This window comes from Scyliorhinus canicula, chromosome 14 (genome assembly GCF_902713615.1).
Source record: "Scyliorhinus canicula chromosome 14, sScyCan1.1, whole genome shotgun sequence".
Classification (NCBI taxonomy): domain Eukaryota; kingdom Metazoa; phylum Chordata; class Chondrichthyes; order Carcharhiniformes; family Scyliorhinidae; genus Scyliorhinus; species Scyliorhinus canicula.
In genome coordinates, this window is record NC_052159.1 from 99,048,521 (window position 1) to 99,065,650 (window position 17,130).

Below are 17,130 nucleotides of genomic sequence, written 5' to 3' on the forward strand. Positions count from 1 at the left end.
CCAGAGGACTAGAGGATAGCAAATGTGGTCCCTTTGTTCAAGAAGGGGAGTAGAGATAACCCCGGTAACTATAGGCCGGTGAGCCTAACATCTGTGGTGGGTAAAGTCTTGGAGAGGATTATAAAAGATACGATTTATAATCATCTAGATAGGAATAATATGATTAGGGACAGTCAGCATGGTTTTGTGAAGGGTAGGTCATGCCTCACAAACCTTATCGAGTTCTTTGAGAAGGTGACTGAACAGGTAGACGAGGGTAGAGCAGTTGATGTGCTGTATATGGATTTCAGTAAAGCGTTTGATAAGGTTCCCCACGGTCGGCTATTGCAGAAAATACGGAGGCTGGGGATTGAGGGTGATTTAGAGATGTGGATCAGAAATTGGCTAGTTGAAAGAAGACAGAGAGTGGTAGTTGATGGGAAATGTTCAGAATGGAGTTCAGTTACGAGTGGCGCACCACAAGGATCTGTTCTGGGGCCGTTGCTGTTTGTCATTTTTATAAATGACCTAGAGGAGGGCGCAGAAGGATGGGTGAGTAAATTTGCAGATGACACTAAAGTCGGTGGAGTTGTTGACAGTGCGGAAGGATGTTGCAGGTTACAGAGGGACATAGATAAGCTGCAGAGCTGGGCTGAGAGGTGGCAAATGGAGTTTAATGTGGAGAAGTGTGAGGTGATTCACTTTGGAAAGAATAACAGAAATGCGGAATATTTGGCTAATGGTAAAATTCTTGGTAGTGTGGATGAGCAGAGGGATCTCGGTGTCCATGCACATAGATCCCTGAAAGTTGCCACCCAGGTTGATAGGGTTGTGAAGAAGACCTATGGTGTGTTGGCCTTTATTGGTAGAGGGATTGAGTTCCGGAGCCATGAGGTCATGTTGCAGTTATACAAAACTCTAGTACGGCCGCATTTGGAGTATTGCGTACAGTTCTGGTCGCCTCATTATAGGAAGGACGTGGAAGCTTTGGAACGGGTGCAGAGGAGATTTACCAGGATGTTGCCTGGTATGGAGGGAAAATCTTATGAGGAAAGGCTGATGGACTTGAGGTTGTTTTCGTTAGAGAGAAGAAGGTTAAGAGGTGACTTAATAGAGGCATACAAAATGATCAGAGGGTTAGATAGGGTGGACAGCGAGAGCCTTTTCCCGCGGATGGAGGTGGCTAGCACGAGGGGACATAGCCTTAAATTGAGGGGTAATAGATATAGGACAGAGGTCAGAGGTGGGTTTTTTACGCAAAGAGTGGTGAGGCCGTGGAATGCCCTACCTGCAACAGTAGTGAACACGCCAACATTGAGGGCATTTAAAAGTTTATTGGATAAGCATATGGATGATAAGGGCATAGTGTAGGTTAGATGGCCTTTAGATTTTTTCCATGTCGGTGCAACATCGAGGGCCGAAGGGCCTGTACTGCGCTGTATCGTTCTATGTTCTATGTTCTATGTTCTAAAGTGACCCTCTAAATAAAGATATCCCCTAAATAAAGAGAACCCCCAGAGACCCCCTAAATAAAGAAAGCACGCAGAGAACCCTTAAATAAAGAGACTCCACACAGACTCCCTAAATAACATGATACCCCAAAGAGAACCACTAAATAATGAGCCTCCCACAGATCCCCAAGAAGAGTGACCCCTATCAGGAAGCCACCCCCAGAAGAGTGAGCCCTGTCTGGAAGCTGGAGAGCAGTCCAGACAGGGGCAATGAAAAAAAAAGTACTGCTTTAACGCTCACCTGGGCAATACATCTGCTGGCTCAGGCAGAGGAAGCAGCATCTGTCAATTCCTGGAAAGAGAAAACCAGTCAGCTGCATTTAACCCTCCTCAGATCTTTGATCTGCAAGCCATTTGTTCATTTATCTTTGATATTGAGTTTGCTAGGCTGTGATTGACAGCTTCCACACCCCCTCAGGCGTCAGCATTGTTCATTTATCTCCCTTCATGATTGAATAACTTTGAAGTGGTGAACTGTGAAACTAATCTCAATGTTTATGAACATTTAACTTTGATTGACAGCTCCTGGGCTATTTCAAACAGAGTTAAGTGCTGTTAGTTTCACAGTTGACCACTTCAACCATGAAGGGAGATGTTTGGAAAGCACTTAACTCTGAAATGATCCAGGGGCTGTCAATCAAAGCTTGGTGTTTATAAACATGGCTCGCCATTTTGAATGGGCAGCCCGATAGCACGATTTCCTAGGGAGCCCTCACAATCCTCTTCTTCCAGAAATTTGCATGGCTAAAAATTGGGAATCGCTTTGCTACAGCAAATGCAAATCAACAGGTGCAGTTCAGCTCCAGCAGGAGAACATAGTCCCTAAAACGAAGAATCTTAGCCAAGGTGAGAAAGATAAAACAATTTACAATGGGCTAGATTCTCCGTTCTGGAGACTACATACTGCCACCGCTAGAGATTCGGGACTGGTCTCTGCTGGTGCTGGGAGCGGTACACAGGTGCAAGTCGCACTCCTTAGCCATGTCACTGGATAGACATATGGATGAAAATGGAATAGTGTCGGTCAGATAGGCTTCAGATGGTTTCACAGGTCGGCGCAACATCGAGGGCCGAAGGGCCTGTACTGCGCTGTAGTGTTCTATGTTCTATGTTCTATGTGTTGGGGAGCTTACCGGGTTCTACTGGAATCCCAGTATCAGGCCACCACCTTGAGGGGGCACCCCAATCCTGAGGTCCGGCAGCAGGCATCCCACAGGACATTAATCCTGCCCCCTCCCGCTGACAAGGAGGGCCATCTTTCCCCCCACCATGGGAATAACTGGTCACACCCCACAGCCCGCACGCATGAGGGTGAATGGATTCACCCAGCCCCCCATAAGAGACCCACCCCCAACAAATCCCCTTCAGAGACGCCATAAGTCATCCCCATTAGAGACTCTCATCAGACCCCCCCTCAGTGACCCCTGCCTGAAAGTTGAAGAACAAAATGGATTCTGCTGTGAAAAAGAGGAAGTGAAACCATTTAGCTGCTTTTGATGTGATGAGGAACGGTTTGTCACAGTAAGAGTGTTTATAAACATTGTGGTTAGCAGCAAAACAGGGTCTGTGTCTGGCTCAATAAGACTGTCAGTCACTGACTAGGGTCACAACCCCCAGGTCGCTTGGGGGACCCCTGCAGTCTGGCAGTGGCAAATGGGGCACTTCATCATTAGAACAAAGAACAATACAGCGCAGTACAGGCCCTTGGGCCCTCAATGTTGCGCCAACCTGTGAAACCACCCTAAAGCCCATCCACACTATTCCCTTATCATCCATATGTTTATCCAATGACCATTTAAATACCCTTAATGTCCACTACTGTTGCAGGCAGGGCATTCCACACCCTTACTACTCTCTGAGTAAAGAACCTATCTCTGACATCTGTCATATATCTATCTCCCCTCAATTTAAAGCTATGTCCCCTCGTGCTAGCCATCACCATCCTATCTAATCCTCTGATCATTTTGTATGCTTCTTAACCTCTTAAAAAGGTCACCTCTTAACCTTCTCTCTATCGAAAACAGCCTTAAGTCCCTCAACCTTTCTTCATAAGATCTTCCCTCCATACCAGGCAACATCCTGGTAAATCTCCTCTGCACCCTTTCCAATGCTTCCACATCCTTCCTATAATGCGGCGACCAGAACTGCACGCAATACTCCAAATGCGGCCACACCAGAGTTTTGTACAGCTGCAACATGACCTCATGGCTCCGAAACTCGATCCCTCTACCAATAAAAGCTAACACACCGTACGCCTTCTTAACAACCCTATCAACCTGGGTGACAACTTTCAGGGATCTATGTACATGGACACCGAGATCTCTCTGCTCATCCACACTACCAAGAATCTTACCATTAGCCCAGTACTCTGTCTTCCTGTTACTCCTTCCAAAATGAATCACCTCACACTTTTCTGCAGTAAACTCCATTGGCCACCTCTCAGGCCAGCTCTGCAGCTTATCTATGTCCCTCTGCAACCTGCAACATCCTTCCGCACTGTCCACAACTCCATCGACTTTAGTGTCATCTGCAAATTTACTCACCCATCCTTCTACGTCCTCCTCTAGGTCATTTATAAAAATGACAAACAGCAGTGGCTCCAAAACAGATCCTCGTGGTACATCACTAGTAACTGAACTCCAGGCTGAACATTTCCCATCAGCCACCACCCTCTGTCTTCTTACACGAGCCAATTTCTGATCCAAACTGCTAAATCACCCTGAATCCCATGCCTCCGTATTTTTTGCAATAGCCTACCGTGGGGAACCTTTTCAAACGCTTAACTGAAATCCATATACAGCACATCAACTGCTTTACCCTCATCTACCTGTTTGGTCACCTTCTCAAAGAACTCAATAAGGTTTGTGAGGCACGACCTACCCTTCACAAAACCGTGTTGACTATCCCTAATCAAATCATTCCTTTCCAAATGATTATAAATCCTATCTCTTATAAACCTTTCCAAGTCTTTGCCCACAAGAGAAGTAAGGCTCACTGGCCTATAGTTACCGGGGTTGGCTCTACTCCCCTTCTTGAACAAGGGGACAACATTTGCTATCCTCCAGTCTTCTGGCACTATTCCTGTAGACAATGACGACATAAAGATCAAAGCAAAAGGCTCAGCAATCTCCTCCCTAGCTTCCCAGAGAATCCTAGGATAAATCACATCCGCCCCAGGGGACTTATCTATTTTCACACTTTCCAGAATTGCTAACACCTCCTCCTTATGAACCTCAAGCCCTTCTAGTCTAGTAGCCTGTAACTCAGTATTCTCCTCGACAAAATTGTCTTTTTCCTGCGTGAATACTGACGAAAAATATTGTTTGAGCACCTCTCCTATCTCCTCAGACTCCATGCACAACTTCCCACTATTGTCCTTGACTGGCCCTAATCTAACCCTAGTCATTCTTTTATTCCTGACATACCTATAGAAAGCTTTAGGGTTATCCTTCATCCTACCTGCCAAAGACTTCTCATGTCCCCTCCTGGCTCTTCTTAGCTCTCTCTTTAGGTCCTTCCTAGCTAGCTTGCAACTCTCAAGCGCCCTAACTGAACCTTTATGTCTCATCTTTACATAAGCCTCCTTCTTCCTCTTGACAAGTGATTCAACTACTTTAGTAAACCACGATTCCCTTGCTCGACCACTTCCTCCCTGCCTGACAGGTACATACTTATCAAGGACAAGCAGTAGTTGTTCCTTGAACAAGCTCCACATTTCAATTGTGCCGATCCCCTGCAGTTTCCTTCCCCAACCTATGCATCCTAACTCTTGCCTCATCACATCATAATTGCCTTTCCCCCAGCTATAACTCTTCCCCTGCAGTATATACCTATTCCTTTCCATCGCTAAAGTAAACGTAACTGAATTGTGGTCACGATCACCAAAGTGCTCACCTACCTCCAAATCTAGCACCTGTCCTGTACCATTACCCAGTACCAAATCCAATGTGGCCTCGCCTCTTGTTGGCCTATCAACATACTGTGTCAGGAAACCCTCCTGCACACATTGGACAAAAACGGACCCATCTAAAGTTCTCGATCTATAGCGTTTCCAGTCAATATTTGGAAAGTTAAAGTCCCCCATAACAATTACCCTGTTACTTTCGCTCCTATCCAGAATCATCTTTGCAATCCTTTCCTCTACACCTCTGGGACTTTTCGGAGGCCTATAGAAAACTCCCAACAGGGTGACCTCTCCTTTCCTGTTTCTAACCTCAGCCCATACTACCTCAGTCGACGAGTCCTCATCAAACGTCCTTTCTGCCACCGTAATACTGTCCTTGACTAACAATGCCACCCCTTCCCCTCTTTTACCACCTTCCCTGAGCTTACTGAAATATCTAAGCCCCGAAACCTGTAACAACCATTCCTGTCCCTGCTCTAGCCATGTCTCCGAAATGGCCACAACATCGAAGTCCCAGGTACCAACCCATGCTGCAAGTTCACCCACCTTATTCCGGATGCTCCTGGCGTTGAGGTAGACACACTTTAAACCACCTTCCTGCCTGCCGGTACACACCTGCAACCTTGAAACCTTACTCATGATTTCATTACTCTCAACCTTGTATACTGGAGCTACAACTCAGGTTCCCAACCCCCTGCTGAATTAGTTTAAACCCTCCCGAAGAGCATTAGCAAATTTCCCCCCCCAGGATATTGGTACCCCTCTGGTCCAGGTGTAGACCATCCCGTTTGTAGAGGTCCCACCTACCCCAGAATGAGCTCCAATTATCCAGGTATCTGAAACCCTCCCTCCTGCACCATCCCTGTAGCCACGTGTTCAACTACTCTCTCTCCCTGTTCCTCGTCTCGCTAGCACATGGCACGGCTAACAGGACATTAGTCAACCAATCTCACTGAATTCAGTCTCTCTCACGAGGGTTTCCAATCTTTACCTTTGATGTCACGCTTTCGAATTCTCTCCAAGTGGCACTTCAAATCAGACCGGTTCAACGGTGGCCCACTTCAGGGTTTCAATCCCGTCTTCTGAGATTCCGATCCCCTAGATTCCTGAGACTACACTCAAACGCAATTCACAAGCACAGTTCAGCTCTTCGAACATTCCAAGCAAATTACTGCTGCCGCAAAGGAGTACCTTTGCCCCAAGAGCCAACAGCACAGAATCACCAATCTACCTGAGCCTCTTTGATCTTCAGAGCTTCCACTTCACCCGCTTTAATTAAGAGGGTTTCTCCCGGGCCCACTTCATTTCATGTCTGCTCTCTCCAGCCCTTTCCCTTGGAGCCTCGTTCTCAGCTCCTTTCATTTTTCTTAAATAGGTTCTGTTGTTTCTGTCCCATGTCTCTGTCCCTTTCATTTTTTTGGGACCTCTCCCTGTACCCTCTCCCCTTTTTGGGACCTCTCCCTATCTGCCTCCCTTGACTCTCTCTCTGGGTCACATGCTGGCTATGGTGCTCTGCATCCAGTCACCCCTGGTGCTACACTGCAGTGTTTGCCTGGGCAGGACTGTGCTGCAGGACTCATACTACCACCATAACACCGCAACAAAGATCTGAAGTTCAACTGCGGATGGTGTGCAAGGTGGGGATGGGGGGAGTGGCCTAACAAGGACAAGGGGCAATATGGAAACAGCTATGCAAGGTTGGGGGGAAGAATGATGGATCATGAAGGCAGGCAGAGGGACAAGGAAGGAGATGAAGAAAATACAAATGGAAGGCAGAGCAAAGACCAATGGGAGGGAAACTAGACCCAACATGGCTGCATGAAAAGCTCACAGACAAGGGACTCAGAGGGATACCACATCGTTTACTGGAAGGAGATGTACAAAGACTCCAGATGCAGTGGGTAGAGGTCCAAGGGGGCATGGGCGGCATGCAGGTGATAGGCTTGAGGGGACGCTGGTTGAATCAGGTACAGGCTTCTTCTGGGTGACTGACATCCTGCATGGTCTGGTGAAGACAGGCGGGCTGGAAAATGATATAAGTATGCTGGACTGGTGTTTAAATTGGTCAGCTGCCAACAAATCAGCTGGCGGTCTGGCAGGAGAGTCAGAGGGGAATTCACTTATGCATAATTAATGAACTTTCAAATGCAGAATCTGGCACAAGATCCCGCTATTTTTGGCAGGACAGGCGGTGCTAGATCCACCCGTCACTGCACTTGGTGACAAAATAGGAGAACTCCGTCCTGTGCTTTGATCTTCTGATCTCTGACCCTTCCTACAGCTTTTATGCTATCCTTTATTATCCAGATTGTCCTGCCCCCCTTTTCCATTTTACCTATTTTTTCTAAAAGTCAAGTATCCTGGAATGTTTGGTTCCTCACCTTGCTCAGTATGCAATAACATCTTATAATCTTATCAAGCCCATTAACTTCTGTATGATCTATTAATTAATTGAATTTGTTGCAAATTTTCACATTGAGATATGAGGCTGGATTCTCCATCCTGCTGCGCCAGATTTCTGATTCAGCACGCCAGCGGGATGCTCCATTTCACCAGCTGGTCAATAGGGGTTCCCATTGTGGGGCAGCCCCACGCCATCGGGAAACCCCCGGGCTGCCGGCAAAACAGAGCATCTTGACGGCGGAGAATCCAGCCCCATGAACTTTTAGCATTAACTTTTTTTCTCTCTGAAGTCACTAATGTTTCTATTACCTTCAATAAATGCTCTGCCCCTTCCTGATTTATTTTTACCCAAATTTCTACTCTTCTCTACAGCCTGAACTGTTCTCTTGCTGCTTCTGAGACATCCACTGCATCAGTTTTTCGGTTCACCAGAACATTGGTCCCAGCATAGTTTAAACAGAGCCTGGCCAAACAAAACAACTCCCTCTTTCTCCAGTATTGGAGCCAACATCCCACAAATCAAAACCCCTGACTTCCAAAGCATTCTTTAAGCCATGCATTTAACCTTTATCCCAGCATTAATTTTCAGCAGAGACCCAGACAAGGCGAAGAATAAAATGCTTTAAAATGTGATATCAGCTGTGAATGATCTATTGCAGTTTTGGTGGAAGCTCTGCCAAAACGGTAACCATCACTGAAAATATTGGGCCCTAACTTCTGAGCTCCAAGGCATCATATCTGGGGGTACCCGAAAGATGCGATGGGGAACCCCCTCCCACCAAGAGGTTCGCAGGTAAGGATTACATAGCAATTGCCTGGGAAGTGCAATTCCCCTGAACTGGGAACCATCCAAAAATTACGATTGAAATCGCAAATCGAAAGAGCCAATATTTTTAGATCAACAGTTACCCAGAAAAAGTTAGAAGAATTTAAATGACTTCTAGCTTCTGGATGACTATTACACAGATATACATTGCCCATCCCTGCTCCCTCCCCACCCCACATCTCCCAAAGTACCCCATCCCTCAGGGGACACCCCCTGATGACACCTCCCTGCGCACCGCCATTGAAACCTCTGTCTCCCTCCACGGGACTTCATCCCTGTCCACCCAACTTCATTGGACTTCCTCGTTCCCCACAGGGGACTTACCCCCAACTACCCCCAGTCCCTAACTGACCTGAACCCAACCCAACCCAAACAACCTCCTGTTCCAAAAACAAACCCAACGTAATTTTCACCCATCCTTGCCCACCAAGGCCTGACCCACTCCCTCATCCCCTTCTCACCCCCAAAAGGCACAATCCAACCCAATCTGACCAGACAGCCCCCATCCCTGCCCCCCCACCAGCCTGACCCATCCTGTCTTGATGGGACCCCCAAGACATGACCCCCACCCAAGACCTGACCCAACACAACCAGACAGGCCCGGCCCATAAGGCCCCAACCAATCTGACTCACCCAACCGCACCCCAAAGCCCAGCCCAAACTGGCAGACCATGCTGGTAACTGATTATGTGTTGCATTTGAACAGTAATGAATAACTGGACCGGAATTGTCCATCGCTCGCTCTGGTGGCAATCTCTGACAGCCGCTGCAGTGAATGGAACTTTAGCTGAGCACCAAATTTTTTATAATCTTTATTAGTGGCACAAGTAGACTCGCATTAACACTGCAATGAAGTTACTGTGAAAATCATCTGGCACAGGTGGCGCACAGTCTCCCTATTAGCCAATGTCTTTGGCGGCACACGCAGTCCGGCAGCTCCTCAAAGGACAGGTGCCGATGGTATACATATGGCCTGATGCGGCACCTCCTCCTCGGCCTGTTGGACGGCCGACACACGAGTCTCATTGGCTGGCCCCTGCTCTTCTGAGGCAGGCTCCTCTTGTGCAAGGTCCTCCCTGAGCAGGCCCTATGCCTCCAGACTCTCTGCACCTGTAACAGCATCTGCAGCCAGGTAGATAGCAAGCATTGCTGGCTGTACTCCAAAATTAATTCTCTGCAGGGGGAGAAAATACATGTTATCCTCACCACCCATCCCTGTCAACAGGGGTGCCAGTAGCTGCCACAACCCATATCAGCAATAAGCTCTGTGGCCCCGATCCTGTTTCCCACGTGGGGTCCACTGTGGGTGTCCTCATTGGGTGGGCCATGTATTATCCTGCCAGCAGGGTGGCACCTGGTTGTGTGGTGGTGAGAGTTACTGCGTGCCACGAATTGCCTCCATGCTTAGAGGCTTGTGTGCCACCCGGTCCTACAGATGGGATTGAGTGAGAGGCGTGGGCATCAGCTGGAACTTAGCTGCAGTATGATGTAAGTCCTGGTTGACCACAGTTTGTGACAACCTGATCAGGGCAGAATGGATGGGAGAAGTGGGCAGGCAGGACTTGGGGACAAAAAGTGGTCCTGCGGAGTGAGCTAGCTGATGGCGTCACTGGTGAGGCCTCGGCCCTGAGAGGGGCAGTGTGCCAGGGAGGGCGCCAAAGGCCACGATGCATATGTCCTTTATTTGGGGTGAGCTCTGCTATTCCCAGCTTCCTCTGCAGTGGGGATGTGCTTCTGATGAGTGCACTGAGGAGTGTCAGCACCTGGTGTGCCACTGATTGAGCTTGGCCACGCCCATCCCTTTGATGGGTCAGCTGGGGGTCTGAGGGTTTCCAGAGGAGTGGCCTGGCCTGAGTGGGCTCCCAAATGACCAAAGGCTCTCTGAACATTTGCAGGACACAGTGAGCAGTCAGCAGAGTGAGCAGTCAGCAGAGTGTAAAGCCAGGTCCTGTAATTTGTACCAAATGGATGTGTTCAAGACCAATACTGTAATGGCAGCCTGAGCCAGGCCATCCTGATCTTGAGGGGGACATCACAAATCCACAGAGCTATCACCAAGTCACTCCCCGCTACTCCCCCGGGCCCTGGCAGCCACCTCTCCAGCAAGCGCTACAATTTTTAACAGATTTTCAAATTTTGCTTACCTTCTCTGGCCCCTCAGCACCCATGGCGCCTAGTTTGCAAATACCTGCAGTAAATTGCACCCACGTGATTTCCATCTGAGAGGGGCAGTGGTGCGGATCATACTGGATCAAATGCGCTGAATACATTGAAATGCCTGCATATGCAAGTTTTGCATGCCCCTGCTAGTGTGGGGCGCAAACCTCATTACTGCTACCAGGGAGGGACCAGGGTATGGCTCCCAAATCGGTGCCAGGCACGAACCTCGATTTTGGTACAATGCCTGATTCTCTGCCGATCACAGTTTGAATTTGCGATGTCGCGAGGCAGAGAATTTTGCCCCCATCTTCAGAGTTATTGTGCCGACCTTCCTCCAAGGCGCCAGAATGTACCAAGCTGATGGATTAGGATGTCTTAAATTTTTTGGTGAAATACATCTTGTATTTTCAGCTGTTCATTATTGTTATATCTTTAATCCCTATAGCATTTGTTACTGCTGCTAGAAGAAAGCACCCCATGGATACATGCAGCAATGGAACAAAACACAGAGCTCTTCTTGAGCAAAGAAGAATGAATATTGGTTCGACCACACATAAATCTGGTCAAATAACACAGGTACTTTCATAATAATAATATACACAAATTTCCCTGAAAATATACCACGTTATTTAAAATGTATGAATTTTTTGCGTGTAAAATTTGTTTCTTAAAGAAGACTGAAACAAATTTCATCACCAAAATATAATTTTAACAAATAAAACTAAAATACTGCAGATGCTGGAAATCTGAAATAAAAACAGATAATGCTAGATAAGTAAGCAAATCTGGCAGCATCTGCAGAGAGAGAAACAGGTTGTCACGACCCCCTGGGCTAGTGTATGGTCAATTCCAGCCCCACTTGACCCGGAGTCGCAACACAAGTGAAATTAAATGTTATTTTGAAATACCTGAGGACCTTGGCTGAGCTCAATAAAATGTAGTCACCTGGTTTGTAACATTAAGACACAAAAAACCTTTCATTATTTAACAGTAAAAGAATTAAACTGACAAAATGTAACTTATTTATCCAACACTCCACTTTCCAACTCACCCCACTCTAATATAACATACATACACACACACACAGAGACACACACACAGACAACATGGGCTGGGTTCTCTGTTTGGGAGACTCTGGGTTGAATTCTCCGCCGTCGGGAATCTCCGTTTTGCCGGCAGCCCAGGGGTTTCCCAATGGTGTGAGGCTGCTCCACAATGGGAAACCCCATTGACCAGCTGGCAAAATGGAGAATCCCGACGGCGTGCCGCACCACAAATCTGGTGGCGACGGGACGGAGAAACCCGCCCTATGTTCACCAACTGGAAGTGAATTGCGTAGAATTCATGCTCCCACTGGGAGCGCCATGCAGTCAAATTTCAGGTCAGCACGCTGTTCACATGTGGCTTAAACGATTCTGGACCATCTGGCATCTGATTCACTGGGGGCAGGATTTGCGTTGAAGAGCCTCACAAGCTGGACCTGCTTATTAGTGCTGCACTCACCACAGACTATCATTCAAGCCAAGAAGATGGAGATAGAAAGACTTGTCCACTGATTCCAAGGTGGACGATCTGGAGAACCGCTCCAGACGACAACATTTAAGAATCATTGGGCTCACGGCGGGTCTGGAGAGCTCAAACATTACAGACTACATGTCTAGGATGTTTGGAAAGTTGGTGGGGGGATGGGTCTAGGCGTCCCCTCCTGAATTGGACCAGGCCCCTCGGTCACTGAGACAAGCCTAGATCTAGGAGTTACCACGGGTCATCCGAGTCAGGTTCCACTGGTACCAGGATAAGGAATGGGTCCTGAGGTGGGCAAAAGACCTTTGAGACTGTCGATGGGAGAGCTGCGCCATCAGGATTTAACAGGACATTGGGGCAGAGCTGGCAAGAAGGCATGCGGCATTCAATAATGCCATGGCCACACTGTATAAGAGTAATGTAAGATTTAGTATGGCATACCCGACTCGTCTTCCTGTAACATTCAAGAAAATAGATTACTATTTTGATGTGTTGGAGGATGCAAATTAGTTCATCAAGAAGCATGGACTGAGGGTGAAGAAAGTGCTCAAGGACTAAGACGTTGGCCGGGATTCTCCGGCCCTGCGCCGTGTCGGAGAATCCCCGGGTGAGACACGAATCCCGCCCCGACGCTCGCTGCCCTATTCTACGCCGCTGTTTTTCGAGGGCCAGCGGGATTCCCGCCACGCTGGTCGGGGGCCATTGATAGCGGCACCCCCCGGCGATTCTCTGGGCCCCGATGGGCCGAGTGGCCGTCCAGTTTGGCCAGTCCCGCCGGCGTGAATTACTCACATCACACACGGCGGGACCTGGCAGGTACGTGTGTGAGGGCGGTCCTGGGGGGAGTGCAGGATGATCCGACCGCGGGTGGGGCCCCCACGGTGGCCTGGCCCATGATAGGGGCCTACCGATCTGTGGGTGGGCTGTTTCTGTGGGGGCCTTCTTTCCTCTGCGCTGGGACCCTATAGGGCTCAGCCTTTTTGCCCGGGGGCTGGCGCAGAGAAGAGAATCCCCGTGCATGTGTGGAAATACGCCGACCGGTCTGCGCATGCGCGAGATCATGCCAGCCGTTCCGTGCATATGCGAACTCACGGCAGCCCTTCGCCGCCGGGCACCAACTACTCCGGTGTCAACCTAGCCCCCAATAATTTGGAGAATTCCTCACTTTTGGGGGCTGTTGATGCCAGAGTAGTTGGTGCCGGTTTTCCTGCCAGCATGGGGACTTAGTCCCCAAAAGGTTTATCTGTATCTATACTTATTGTGGGATTTTTGTACTATGGGGAGGGCTTGGGCTTGCTATGGGGCTTTGTTGTTGGGGGTGTGGGTTGTGCAGGGGTCACCCTGCTAGCTATAAAACTAGTTAATGGGGACGGAGAAGGCAGAATATCTGCAGCCTGTAAACATTGGGGTAGTTGTTTTTTTTTGTTCAAGTAATGAAGACAAGGAGCAATCAAGAGTGAATGTAATTACTTGAGGGAAGGCCAGAGGGCGAGAATGGGGCTCAGATAAATTGGAATCAAGAGTTTGGTAGGCAAACCCGTACCTGAACAAAGGGTTGTTTTTAAAGAGGACAGATAGTTAAGGAACTTTTTCACAAGGGGAAAGGTAGGACAAACCGAGCCAGAGCTCTCTGGATGATGAAAGAGATGAGATCTAAGCATAAAAAGGGTGCATGTGACCGATTGATAACACAAGTGAGAATCAGGTTGAGTATAGAAAGTTTAGAGGAGAATTAATAAAATAATAGGAACAACAAAGAAAGGCATGAAAAGAGATTGCAGCTAACATAAGAGATCCAAAGGTCTTTTCTATAGTCCTATAAATAGTAAAAGGATGATAAAAGGAACGAGTATGGCCGATTAGGGAACATATGAAATTTACAAACGGAGACAGACGGCATAGCTGATATTCTAATGACTACTTTGTATCTGGCTTTTCCAAGGAATAATGTGGCCGAAGTCACAGTGAAAGAGGAGGTAATTGAGATGCTGGATGGGCTAAACTTTGATAAAGAGGAGGTACCAGAAAGGCTGGCTATATTTAAAGTTTGTAAGTCACCAGGACCGGAGCAGATGCATCCCAGAATATTGAGGGATGTCAGGGTTGATATTGTGGAAGCAATGACTATGATCTTCCAATCCTTCTTGGATAAAGGGATTGTGCCAGAGGACTGGGGAATTGCAACTGGTAAACCCTTGTTCATAATAAAGATAAAGCCAGAAACTACAGACCAGTCGGTTCAAGCTTATTTTTATAACCTTTCGTATCATCAACAATATGAACCAAAATCACCATCTGGATTAATTAAAACCAGCATAGATTTACACAAAATCATGTTTACTTAATTTGATTGAGTTTTTTGATGAAATAACGTAAAAGGCCGATGATGGTATTTGGTTGATATGGTACAAATAGACTTCCAAAAGGTGTTTAATCAATGTTTTTGGGGACAGTATAGTCAGAAGAATAGACACTCATCTCAACAGCCATTACCGGGTGTTGTCTGCGCAGGTAGGGGCATCGTAAGGACATCTTCCCATGGCTGGAGAAGGGGAGTGGAATGGAGGATATCTTGATCCACGTAGGATCCAACGACATAGGTAGAACTAGGAATGATGTTCTGCTGAAAGAGTTTGAGGCATTGGGGTCCAAAGTAAAGACCATCTTTGGATGAGGGCTAGAATACAAGATCAGGGATGTAATTCTGAGGCTATAAGGCTCTGGTCAGACCCTATTTGGAGTATTGCGAGCAGTTTTGTGTCCTGTATCTAAGGAAGGATGTGCTGGCCTGGAAATGGTCCAGAGGAGGTTCACAAGAATGATCCCTGGAATGAAGAGCTTGTCATATGAGGAATGGTTGAGGACTCTGGGTCTGTACTCGTTGGAGTTTAGAATGATGAAATGTATTGAAACTTGCAGGATATTGCAAGGCCTGGAAAGAGTGGACATGGAGAGGATGCTTCCACTTGTGGGAAAAACTAGAACCAGAGGGCACAACCTCAGACTAAAGGGACGATCCTTTAAAGCAGAGATGAGGAAGAATTTTGTCAGTTAGAGGGTGGTGAATCTGTGGAACTCTTTGCTGCAGAAGACTGTGGAGGCTTTCAGACAGAGATAGATAGGTTCTTGATTAATAAGGGGATCAGGGGTTATGGGGAGAATGGGGATGAGGAAAGTATCAGCCATGATTGAATGGTGGAACAGACTCGATGGGCACAGTAGCCTAATTCTGCTCTTCTCTCTCATGGATTGTGTAATGATGCACTTTCACAGACTTCATTAGAAACGCAAAATGATTTATGAATATGAAGAACTGTACAGCAGCCGCTTGGCTACAGCCAACTCCCCACATTTCTCCCTGCCTGAGCAAGGACTCTACCCCAAGGGGTGATTCCACACTCTGCATGCCAATTAGCCCCCCAGGACAGTTGACCCTTAATCTGCTGTGTTACCCTTAAAGGCATAATCACCACAAATCACCACATCCCTCCCCCTTTAACTCTTTACACAATCTTCAATAACAAAGTTATTCTGTCCTAAATTCTAACTGAACATTATATACATGAGTTGGACAATAATAAATAGAGTCTTTGAGGGGTTTATCTGTTTCTTGTAGAGAGGCATAATTCTGTAGTCTGAGAAGCTTCCATAGGATCGACGTAAACAGGAACTGCAATAACGAGTACCTCTTCTGACATAGGCTGTTGGTTGCTACTTGTTTCCACGGAGACATCAGTTATGAGTATAACAGGTCGATCAGGTACTTTGTTGCTTACGGGCTCAAACATTTCTTGATGGCAACACTGACTGCTAGAGCATCTCTCTACTGCTCAAGTGGTCCACGAATGTACGGACGATCTGCTCCCCCATACCTACTTGGTGTGGCAGGGGTCCAGTCTCAGAGGCAATAATTCCAGAGATCTAACTTGATCCACCACCAAAATTTCATATTATGTACTTAATCTAGTTTTTTTGTGTAGCAGTGGTGATGGCTAATTGATAAGATCTTGAGGCTTGTGTGTTTAACACAAATACTTTTATTGGTAAGCTTTAACTAGGTACAGTTCCAAATATGGTCTTGGCAGATTTTTCACAATCTCGGACTGTCACGTGTGAAGGAATGGTCCTAGTACTCTGTTTCTGGTCCTTCGGTCGTGTGATAAAGTTTCTTCTTTTTCCAGCATTTCAATTCAGCATCTTTTCATCGACCATTTTATCATATTCGATCCTGTGCTTTTCTATTAGTGTGACCATTTCAGCAATTTTGTTCTGGCAGTTTCTTTCTCTGTCTGAATTGCTGATTCTGCTGTCAACTTCAATGTTTTTACCTCTTCAGTTAATTTTTCATTGCCAAGCTTTCTTCAAGATCTTATTTTCCTGATTCACTGCACTTGCTCTTATTTTCTAGTTGTTTTCTCATGGAGTTCAGCTTATTCTTCGTTGTCTTCTTAATTTCTCGTTCTTCGTAACTTCATTTTGTACATTTTTGCAACTTTTATTTTCCATGTTTCCAAGTCAGTCATTTCATAAGAACTAGGAGCAGGAATAGGCCCTTCGAGCCTGCTCCACCTATTAATGAGATCATGGCTGATCTTTTGTGGACTAGCTCCACTTTCCGGCCCGAACACCATAACCCTTTATTTCTTTATTCTTCCAAAACCTATCTATCTTCATCTTGAAAATATTTAATGAACGAGCCTCAACTGTTTCACTAGGCAAGGAATTCCATAGATTCACAACCCTTTGGGTGAAGAGGTTGCTCCTAAACTCAGTCCTAAATCTACTTCCCCTTATTTTGAGGCTATGCCCCCTAGTTCTGCTTT

At 47.0% G+C, this 17,130-nt stretch overlaps 1 protein-coding gene across 2 annotated transcripts in view; it reads left to right on the top strand.

The window, feature by feature from the left end:
* The window catches only part of cep126 (centrosomal protein 126), a 216,556-nt gene that overhangs the window by 153,100 nt on the left and 46,326 nt on the right, over positions 1 to 17,130 (top strand). For both annotated transcript variants that reach the window (XM_038818758.1, XM_038818759.1), the window contains one exon: positions 11,229 to 11,359. In XM_038818758.1, the coding sequence (XP_038674686.1) occupies positions 11,229 to 11,359 (131 nt within the window). The remainder of the gene's footprint in view (positions 1 to 11,228; positions 11,360 to 17,130) is intronic.